Source organism: Triplophysa rosa, linkage group LG25, assembly GCF_024868665.1.
Source record: "Triplophysa rosa linkage group LG25, Trosa_1v2, whole genome shotgun sequence".
Classification (NCBI taxonomy): domain Eukaryota; kingdom Metazoa; phylum Chordata; class Actinopteri; order Cypriniformes; family Nemacheilidae; genus Triplophysa; species Triplophysa rosa.
In genome coordinates, this window is record NC_079914.1 from 216,813 (window position 1) to 228,818 (window position 12,006).

The 12,006-nt window shown below is 40.9% G+C and overlaps 1 protein-coding gene across 2 annotated transcripts in view; it reads left to right on the forward strand.

The window, feature by feature from the left end:
- wwtr1 (WW domain containing transcription regulator 1) overlaps positions 1-5,681 on the forward strand; it is a 64,381-nt gene extending 58,700 nt beyond the window's left edge. The window contains exons 3-6 of one of the 2 annotated variants that reach the window (XM_057325172.1): positions 99-307; positions 2,200-2,324; positions 2,412-2,521; positions 2,613-5,681. In XM_057325172.1, the coding sequence (XP_057181155.1) occupies positions 99-307; positions 2,200-2,324; positions 2,412-2,521; positions 2,613-2,794 (626 nt within the window). In that variant the 3' untranslated portion in view covers positions 2,795-5,681. The remainder of the gene's footprint in view (positions 1-98; positions 308-2,199; positions 2,325-2,411; positions 2,522-2,612) is intronic. The other variant, XM_057325173.1, reaches the window with a different exon arrangement.
- Positions 5,682-12,006: the final 6,325 nt, after the last annotated feature.

The following is a 12,006-nucleotide window of genomic DNA, read 5'->3' on the forward strand; positions in this document are numbered from 1 at the left end:
CAAGAAAGATTTTTTCTGTGCAATGGTCCCACCCTTACGTCCACTCAGACTCTCTCTGACTGTGATGTAAAGCGTGTTCATTGTGTGTTTTCTCGCAGTGCTGAACCAGCAGGCGCATCAGCAGCACCTGCAGCAGCCCCAGCATCAGCCCCAGCATCAGCACCAGCAGCCGCCGCCACAGCAGCAGAGCTCACAGTCTGCTATGATGAACATGAGCGCCCAGCAGCACCAGCAGAAGATGAGACTGCAGCGCATCCAGATTGAGCGAGAGCGCATTCAGAGGAGACAAGAGGAGCTCATACGACAGGTGAGTGTCAAACACACACACACAGCTAATAATGTTACCAAACAAAATGTCTAAAATACTTCCAACATAAGTCGCCAAACAGGTCGTTATGCCCCAAACTTATGCTGTTGTTTGCCATTTTGTTCATGTCAACTGGTCAAGATGCAAAAACAAACAGGAATCATATCAAAACAACTTCAAAACATCCTTAAACTCACCGCACTCAATGCAGCTAACCCAAGATAATAATGGTTTGTGGATCTGAAGACTTCTATAACGATTTTTGAAGAGATTTGAGATTTTTCGCATCATTTTTTAATAGAGTTTACAATCTCATCATTTTATTTAGGTTGGCTGTATATAATAATCTCTAATTTACCTTTATTATGTTGAAGAAAATGGTCAGTAGTTTGAGACACTACCCCTACGGCACTGTAGGGACAGATTTTTTTCCATCTATCATCACTATCTGTCTCATCGTTGTGTTTGTGTTTACCTTTGTGCAAATTAGCTGTATTCATGCACGTTATTGAACTGCGTGTTATGCATTCTCTTCCCCATTTCACAATCTGCTCTCCCACCTTATCACAGTTGACCCCACCCCCCCCCCCCCCGTGTGAAAATGTAATGTTGAAACTGGGGTTTCATAAAACTTTAAGGATGGTGGCAAACAGAACCTAATGTGCGCATGTATGCTGAAAATACGTTTGGCCCTAAAATAGAACCTTGAGTAAATCACTTTAAGAGGCCCCATATTGTCCCCTCATTAGAGATAACAAAGATTCAAGTAAAGCTCTGACATTTAATGGGAGCACATCTGGATTTGTTGCATCAGCCTAACCTAACAAGACTGTTGTTGTTTAGAAACCTTAATGTGTTGGCCATTGATGTTATTTCTACCCTCTCTGGATATACTTGGAAAGGGGCCGGATTGCGCAACATTACAAAAAAAACTCGGAAGTGATATGTGTGTCTCCTAGTGTGAAATCATTCAGGTCCACAAAGTTTTTAATCCAAACAGATATTTCCTTCTTTCCCACTTTATGCCAGTACCAAACCTTAAACACACTCACCAGTTTGAGGAGTGTTAGCCGTTAACATGAACAGCAAAGAAAGAATGTTTCTTGTTGCCTCAAGTCCTGCCACGAGTAAAATAAAGTGACTCTTTAATAGTATATTAAACAGCGACGCCCCCTAGTGATGTTGAAGTGTGTGTTTAGGCCATTAATCAAAGCTCAGGTTTATAAAAATGATTTAAAAGAGGGTCATCGTCCTTCTGTACCTTCAGTTTCAGAAAAACACAAGCAGGACAGTTTACTAAAGCAGGCGGACCTCACACAGTGTGTGTTTATATGGAACATTTCTGACTCTCCTCTGACTCGAGTAACTTGTGTTTTATGTCGCTTGCATGTGTTTGTAGAGGCCATGGTTGAAAAAAACACCCATTATAAAAGCGTTGACTCGGTTTCTGGTACTGAAAGTTTTCCACAGTGAATTATTGCAGCTGTTTTTGTGAACACACTCCACCCTGAAACATGTGCCAAGAGACACTGATCTATATTCAGACCTGATCCCCGATTCAGACTGCCAAAATATCTGTGTTGAAAGTTACCAATTCTCAGAGGTTACAATGGAGATTTTCGAAACCACAGATTGTCATATTACTTATGCAAAATGAAACATGTAATAATAGAAGAAATCCACTTTTACCATTTATTTAAATTTTATCAATGCATGAATTACCTGGGCCCTCCCCTTCAAAGTAACAAAAACAAAGCAATAAAATAAAATAAAACCGAAGCAAACTCACAATAAGACCAGGAAAATGCATTAAAGTAATTTTATTACATGATGACGATTTGAGCTCTCTTGTGAATGTGGTCAGGTTACAGTGTTTGTCTTTATTTCTCCAGGAGGTGGCGCTCCGACAGCTGCCAATGGACTCTGAAAATATGGCACCTGTGGCACCTTCCATCAGCTCTCCGGCCATGACGCAGGGCAACATGCCTACCAACAGCTCTGATCCCTTCCTCAACAGGCAAGTATCCTCATTACCAGCACACTCCATGCATTCAGATTCTGCTTCACCAAGTGTGAAGCTAAAAACGTGTGTGTGTGTTCACAGTGGGCCGTACCACTCACGAGAGCAGAGCACGGACAGCGGCCTCGGTCTCGGCTGTTACAGCATCCCCACCACCCCTGAGGACTTTCTGAACATAGAGGACATGGACACAGGTACGGCAGAGAATATGACGTCACCATACCGCTAACATATCCGCATGTCTTGTCAAGGTTTGAGTTTTAACCTGTTGTCTTCTCTCCGCAGGTGACAACATGGTGCCGGTCAGTATGAATGTTCCCCAGCAGAGCCGTTTCCCAGATTTTCTGGACTCCATGCCCGGCACCAATGTGGACCTGGGCACCTTGGAAGGTGCCGACCTCATGCCCATCCTGAATGATGTGGAGTCGGTCCTGAACAAGAGCGAGCCATTTCTGACCTGGCTCTAGAATCGCAATCAAAGAGACTTTGAACATATATAGAAAATGATTTAAACAATCTGCTTCTTCTATTAGTGTCACTTTTGTAAGCATCAGTTTGTGATGCTGAGTCATAGAACAAAACTTACCAAAGTGTTTAGCCTGCGATTAAATAATCACGCTTCAATGAAAGCCGCAGTGGAGCAAGACTCGTGTGGTTTTCTGTACTGACATAGGATAGATTGATTCTGATTTTGTCTAGGGATGCCTCAATACTCAATATAATATTGAACCGTTCGGTACGACCTCCACGGTTCAATACGTGTAAATGAATTGCGGTTTTCCGGTTTTGCGTTAAATTATTTGCGTGCGCTCAATTACACTCTGAACTGGCTCTGTCTGTGTTTATCTGTATCTAATAGCGAGTGGTGGTCGGGCGGTAAAGCGAGGCTGCCTGCAACACGAGAAGCAATGTGCTGTTGACAGACTTGGGCTGGCTTTATTGTATGCCCGTTGTACTAAAGTGATAATCTCCGAATTTGTCACATCAAGAATGTATTTTTACACTGCATACGAAAGCAGCACGTTCGCCTTGCTCTCACCAAGCACATGCAGAAAGAGTGTCTACGGCACCATGCCAAAGTCCATTTAATGAAAGTCACTCGGCAGCCTTTCGGACAGCTATTTACGTCACAGCAAGAGCGCCTCCAGGCAGCTATTTAGCATTGCATTTCTTCCAATTTATTGCAATCGCAGTGGCGCACCTTGTTAATATATTATCTTTGGCCTTTCCCATTGAGCGCTAGTGTTTGCACCGCACGTTTACTTCCATTACAGCAATTGCAATTTTTGCATTACGTTATTTTAAATACTCTGATGTGCAAAACCTCTTCAAGAAGCTAATTTTACTGGCATGTTGATGAACAGTAAATCAAAAACTGCTGTGAGCGAGGAATTTGTACAAGTTGATTTTTGCTTAAAGATAATAAAATAAGTTAAATAAAGAAAATTTCTTTAAAATAGTTTTTTTTCTTAACTTTTTACTGTGCCTGTCACATAAGCATAGAACAATGAAAAAACACTTTAATGTGCCAAGCCATCAAAACCGAACCGAAAACCGTGGGTGAAAAACCGAGGTTCGTATTGAACCGTGGGTGAGCTGTATTGTTGCATCCCTAGTTTTGTCACAGGTAAAGCGGCAACCAAACAATCTCTCTGATCATGCTGAAAAAGACTTTTCAATGTGTTAGTAAATGTTAGACAGAGAGTCGAGCATTTACAGCGTGAATCTCATGAAACCTGTCAGGAACAGAAAAAAAAACAGAGACAAGAAATTATATGATATGATATTTTTCATCATGGCATTATAACTACAATTTAGCACATATCCACCCTAAAAAACTCATTACCAGAATGCGATAATGTTTTACATTAAACATAATATTTAAACATAACAGTGGTATTTTGTTGATTTGAACGTGTAGTACAGTTCATTTACAGTACAAAATACTGTAATTTAATTTAATCAATGACTTGGGCTGAAAATGAGTTGAATTTGATATAAAAAATAATGGTTTTGTGTTATTTGAATTTTAGCTCAAAATGTGACGACACATTTTTATGAGATTCACCCTGCGGAGATGATTTAATACATGATTCAGTACCAAATCAATAGCAGCTGTGTACATATAAAACAAATGACATTATAACTTTATATCCAGCACTGAAATATTTCAGTTTTGTTTTAGATGTTTGTATTCACATTTATTCCAGTTTAGTTGTTGTGTCAAGCGAGCTTATGATGCTACAGTTTGCATTTGTAGACAAACGTTTTATATCATGTATGTTTTTTTATGTACTGCTACAGTATTCTTGTTTTGTATACTGTAAAATACCACCTCTTGACATCTGGTGCATTTAATTAGTTTGCAGTTTAGTATTTATCAAGAGCTATGAACTTTTTAAAAAATAGTTTTTAGATTTTTCATATCTGTATATTATATATTTTTTTTCATAAATTTTAAGCACTACAATACAGCAAGTCTCAGTGATACTGATCTGACAATTGAAGGTTTTAACTTAGTTGCGATGATTATCTTGAATAAAAGTCTGGTCACTAACACCATCTGACGGTCAAACATTCATCTGACAGGTGAACGATTTCCCACAAAATCTTCATAAATTAAGAACATGAGTATTTTCTGAGAGCAGAGAGAATTTTTAATTATGAAACACTCAAACTGGATTATTTTGGGGCCAACACAAGGTTTTCTTTATTTTATTAGCCCAGCTAAAATCCAGTTATACCTATATACATACATATAATTGTATTTTATTTCTACACGGGTCTAATTTTTGTAATGCATGTTTGATCTGTTTGATAATTACAGAATTGATGTGTGTATAAAAACACCTCATCGTCACTTACAGTATTTGTGTATGGTTATTTTATAGATGAATTGCATTTGAGCATTGCAGAGAGCTGCTTTGAAGGTTGGGTGAATTTTAAGAGAACAGAGACTCTAGGTCAAACTGAGCTCATGACGTCCTTTGTAAGGACTGAGCGGTGAAGTACTGGGTCAGAACAAACTGATACAAGCTTTACTTGACCTTCCTCAGAGATACACTGTTACATTGAAAAGAACAGGAGCCCACATGATGGAGCTGTGGGTTTCATCAGTGTTGGAGACATTCTGATCAATGAGAAATCAATACACAACTTCAGTTTGTGTATACGTGTGTTGTGTGGTGAGATGAAATCTGTTTATGAGACACTACACTTGGAGAGCATAAAGAGGGTTTTCATAAGATTACTGACTCTGACAACAAACAGCATAACGTGGATTTTATAACTTCTTTGAAATCTCAGAAATTGTCAGCAAAAACAGAAAAGAATAAAATTGTTTTATTAGCATGATTTTATGGCTTTAGTGTTTTACTTGCACTGACTATGTATTGCCTCTTGTATTGATGGTGGGCCAGCTATTGTAGTTGACTTTTCACACCAGCACTAATGTTTGACTGTAATATGCTCTGGTCCCCTCCCTGCTTTTTTGGGGTGATGAGACATATAGTAAATTACTATCATTGCATGTCTAACACCCCATTCACACTACCAGCGACTGGTAGAGACAGAGCGACATGATCCCATTTGTTTCAACAGTAGCTTAGTGACACGAGCAACAGTGACTGTTGGTGACAGGAAGTGGGCGTGTCTAGCAGTGCGCCAAAGTTGAGATTTGCTCAACTTTATGCAAATGATGAGTGACTTTCGGGTGCGACTACCAATAGGAGCAAAGCAGCGGAGCTCACGTCATTCGTTTCTCGTCAGTTGCTGCAGTGTTTGTTTATAACTTTTACTAGAGCAACCAAAACCTTCTAACGACGTCAAAGAGACTCACGGTACACAGCGACAGAGTTGCAGGCGGTGTGTACCCAGCTTGAGTGGTGCCCTCAGTATAACATAGGTTTTATAGATCTATATCAATAGTGAAGAGTAAATATAGTGAATGCTATAAGTAACTGGGTTGGGATCTGTCACATCTGAAGATACGTATCCCAAGGGTTTGACATTTATGATGCCCTTTACCTCAATGAGGACTGTACAGAGTACAGGCTCAGCAGCTGTTTAAATCTTTAATACAACCCTTGGGGCCTATTTTCCCGATTTATCATCGCTCTCCCAAAATGAGGGGGACCAGGTTAAATAAAGCTGAAGAAATATCTGAGTTGTTCCATTAGGTGAGGTGCCATGGTTTCACAGGCTGCTTTCATCTCATGAAAGTTGGTACCATTGTCAGACAGGAGCTCGGTATGGTATGCCTCTCCGAGCTACGAATCTGTGGAGAGACATTACAGTAGGAATGCATCTGTGTCAAAGCTATGGAGGAGATCAAGATGGAGGCAAAAAAACTCCTCATCTTTTCTCTGTATGTTGGCTGATCTTCAATGTGAATGAACAATCCCCTCCAGTGAAATAGAACAGGGGTTTGTACAGACATAAACACACTCATGATGGTCAGCCATTTTTTGAATATTTGGCTTAGCATGATATTTTTGACTGTCAATGCATGTGTATTGATGTTTCCCTTCCTAGCAGAATTCAGGATCATCTTCTTAGCTCAGCAAAGGCTCTTTTTGGTCAAGGATGCAGAAGGTATCTTGATCAGATGCTTAGTTAGAGTGTTGCAGATCAAGTACAATGGGATGTCTTGCATCTAAATCCATATGCTTAGCATGCTGTAGTCTCCCTCCAACCCTAAAAGTCCAAGGGTAATGGTCTTAAACTCCTCCCAGAAGTCCCAAACTTTTGCGAGCAGTCCACGACTCCACCGGGCTAAGTGGGTCATGGAAAGGGGTTCGGGGACGGTGCGCGGCGAAGACCCCAGTTTTTTCGGGGGTCCGATGCCGGGGTCAACCGAAGGGGAGTCCGCTCGAAGCCGACCGAGGGCGAAAGTTCGCTCCTGCGCTCGAGGGGGTCCGAGCGGGAGGCGCGCCAAGCGAAGAGCCCCCAAGCTGCGCTTCGGCGTTCGGCCACAGTGTGGCGCAATGCCCGTCCAGGGCTAGCTTAAAGCCACTGGGGATTTTTCCATTCGCGTAGTCCCGGGGTGGGCCTTTGGCGCTTCCCCCGGGAGACCACGAACACGATATTCCTCCCACTACCACACTATCCGTGGCCGGTGGTCGCGGGACCCCAACACCTCGCACGGATTGGTCCCTCTGCGCCGGGCGACGGCCCCGGACACGCCCCCTGTACCACCAAAGCACTATCGGTCCACTAACCAACTATATTTGCCAAAGTGGTCACACGATCCCCGGGGGTCGCCCCGCCCCCCCCCCCCGTACCACCTAAGCACTATTTGACCACTTACCAACTACTTTTGCCAAAGTGGTCACACGACCCCGGGGGTCGCCCCGCCCCCCCCTTACCACCAAAGCACTATTTGACCACTTACCAACTACTTTTTTCAGATTGTAACTTTAAAATCGTTTATATGCATTAATGACCCCGTCAGTAAATTAGTACACTTTATTAGACATACACATGTTAGCAGCAACTCACACAATGCTCAATTATGCCTAAAAATTTGAATTTCCACCAACCTACTAAGTTTTTCCCATTCCTATAAACTATAGTGGTCATTTCCACCAACCTACTACGTTTTTCCCATTCCTATAAACTATATGTGGTCATTTCCACCAACCTACTACGTTTTTCCCATTCCTATAAACTATATGTGGTCATTTCCACCCGCAGTTTACACGTATTAATTTGGTGGACACATTGCTCATTCACAAACTATACATTTAAATTAAATTATATGATTCAACGACCTCGTTAATCTCTTAGTACACTTTACTAGACATACATATGTTAGCAACAACTCACAGAATGCTCAATTATGCCTAAAAAATGTATTTCCAACAACTCACTACGTTTCTCCCATTCCTATAAAATGCATGTGGTCACTTCCACCTGCAGTTTATAGGAATGGGCCACGCATATCAAGTTGGTGAACAAACCCCTCATGAGAAAAACTAAGGCCTTATAATGATTTATATGCATAAACAACAACATGATTCACTTAGAACGCTTTACTAGACATACATATGTTAGCAGCAACTCACAGCATGCTCAATTATGCCCTAAAAGTGGTTGACCACCAACTTAATACATGTGGCCCCTTCCTATAAACTGCATGTGGTCACTTCCACCTGCAGTTTATAGGAATGGGCCACGCGTATCAAGTTGGTGGACAAACCCCTCATAAGAAAAACTAAGGCCTTATAATGATTTATATGCATAAACAACAACATGATTCATTTAGCACGCTTTATTAGACATACATATGTTAGCAGCAACTCACAGAATGCTCAATTATGCCCTACAAGTGGTTGACCACCAACTTAATACAAGTGGCCGATTGCTATAAACTGCATGTGGTCCTTTCCATCTGCAGTTTACAGGAATGGGCCACACGTATCAAGTTGGTGGACACACTTTAAAATCGTTTATATGCATTAACGACCCTGTTAGTCAATTAGTACACTTTATTAGACATACATGTGTTAGCAGCAGCTCACACAATTCTCTATTATGCCTAAAAATGTATTTCCACCAACTCACTACGTTTCACTTATTCTATAAACTATATGTGGTCATTTCCAACCGCAGTTTACACGTATTAATTTGGTGGACACATTGCTCATTCACAAACTATACATTTAAATTAAATTATATGATTCAACAACCTCGTTAATCTCTTAGTACACTTTATTTGACATACATATGTTGGCAACAACTCACAGAATGCTCAATTATGCCTAAAAATGTATTTCCACCAACTCACTACGTTTTTCCCATTCCTATAAACTAAATGTGGTCCTGTCCACATGCAGATTATAGGAATGGGTCACACGTATGTAGTTGGTGGTCCTTTCCACCTGCAGTTTATAGGAATGAGTCACACGTATGTAGTTGGTGGTCCTTTCCACCTGCAGTTTATAGGAACAAGTCACACGTATGTAGTTGGTGGTCCTTTCCACCTGCAGTTTATAGGAATGGGCCACACGTATGTAGTTGGTGGACACACTTTAAAATCGTTTATATGCATTAACGACCCTGTTAGTCAATTTGTACACCTTATTAGACATACATATGTTAGCAGCAGCTCACAAAATGCTCAATTATGCCTAAAAATGCATTTCCACCAACTCACTACGTTTTTCCCATTCCTATGAACTGAATATGATCACTTACACCTGCAGTTTACAGGAATAGACCACACATATTAATTTGGTGGACACATTGCTCCTTCATAAAATATACATTTAATTTAATTTATATGATTCACAACCACGTTAATCCCTGAAAACACTTAATTAGACATACATATGTTAGCAGCAACTCACATAATGCTCAATTATGCCCTAAAAGTGGTTGACCACCAACTTAATACAAGTGGCCCATTCCTATAAACTGCATGTGGTCATTTCCACCTGCAGTTTATAGGAACAGGCCACACGTATCAAGTTGGTGGACAAACCCCTCATAAGAAAAACTAAGGCCTTATAATGATTTATATGCATAAACAACAACTTGATTCACTTAGCACGCTTTATTAGACATACATGTGTTAGCAGCAGCTCACAGAATGCTCAATTATGCCTAAAAACTGTATTTCCACCAACTCACTACGTTTCTCCCATTCTTATAAACTGCATGTGGTCACTTACACCTGCAGTTGACAGGAATAGGCCACACGTATGTATTTGGTGGACATTTCCACCTGCAGTTTATAGGAATGGGACACACGTATGTAGTTGGTGGTCCATTCCACCTGCAGTTTATAGGAATGGGCCACACAAATGTAGTTGGTGGACACACTTTAAAGTCGTTTATATGCATTAATGACCCTGTTAGTCAAATTGTACACTTTATTAGACATACATATGTTAGCAGCAACTCACAGAATGCTCAATTATGCCTAAAAATGTATTTCCACCAACTCACTATGTTTCTCCCATTCCTATAAACTGCATGTGGTCACTTCCACCTGCAGTTTATAGGAATGGGCCACACGTATGAAGTTTGTGGACAAACCCCTCATTCGAAAAACTTAGGCCTTATAATGATTTATATGCATAAACAACAACATGATTCACTTAGCTGCGAAATAATCTGTATGTATACAATCGTCGTTGAGTGTCTTACGAGTTAATACGGGATTTTCACCAACTGGTGGTTGAATATACATGTGGCCGATTGCTATAAACTGCAGTTGGTCCTTTCCACCTGCAGTTTATAGGAATGGTCCACACGTATGAAGTTGGTGGACACACTTTAAAATCATTTATATGCATTAACGACCCTGTTAGTCAATTAGTAGACCTTATTAGACATACATGTGTTAGCAGCAACTCACAGAATGCTAAATTATGCCCTAAAAGTGGATGTCCTCCAACTTAATACACGTGTCCGATTGCTATAAACTGCATGTGGTCACTTCCTGTGTGCCATGTTTGTAGTCCTTTGTAGTTTTTCTTGTTCATTGGTTTCCCCAAGCGTTTCTTTTTTCCTTCGTCAGCCCAGTTTATTCATGTATCCGATTCAACAACAACCTTATTCAATTAGTAAAGTTTATTCCACATACATATGTTACCAACAACTCACAGAAGGCTGAATTATGCCTTAAAAGTGTTGTCCATCAACTTAATACACGTGGCCCATTCCTATAAACTGCATGTGGTCACTTCCTGTATGACTTGGCGAAAAACGGGGATAACTTCCGGTTTTGAGCCATGTTTGTTGTCCTTTGTAGTTTTCTCTTTTATTCGATTCCACAGGCGTTTATAATCAATTATATGATTCAACAACCTCGTTGATCTCTTAGTACACTCTATTAGACATACATGTGTTAGCAGCAACTCGCAGAAGACAAAATTATGCCCCAAAAATGGTTGTCCACCAACTTAATACACGTGGTCCATTACTATAAACCTCAGGTGGACGGGCAATGCAAACAGACTAGAAAATGGATTGGTCATTATTAACCAAAAAATATTGATTTGTATGTTTCAAAAAGCACACTATTCAATGAGTACACTTTATTGTACGCACATATGTTGGGATTAACTCATTCGATGCTCATTTTGACTATTAAAATAGCATTTTATATGGTCAAGGCCTCATTTTCAATCGTCATCCCTTGAAATGAATGGGTTGCAAAGTGATACATAAAAAATAATATAAAATACTTTTTGGGCACCCACGCGTTTGCCCTTTCACTATGTCGCTTGTATGATTGTGGCGCAAGTGCCTGTGAGGGTTGGGGTCTCTCGGACCCCCGGCAGCCTTTGCAAAAAAGGTCTTTGTGTGCCATACATTTTCATGGAACGCCTTCCCATATTGAACCTTTTGACCCCTAAACAAAGCCGTAAAGTCACCTGACTTTTCCGCACGACCGGCGGGCAATAGACGATCGCATGCGTCTCGGTTTCGAGGCGGTCAACCCAGCAAGGGTCTTGTCCACGACACCCATATGGAAGAACCATTCACATAAACTGCACGAGGAATTTTCTAGAAAGGTCCGAGGGGCCCCATATTCCAGATTCTGGCCCGTCGGGTGGCTCCCGATGACATACCAAGAGCACATCGCTCTAGAGGAAAAGGGAATGTTTTTTGCACCCAATAGCAAGATGAATCACACAGCCTTCTCTCTCACATACCCCTCAACAGCATC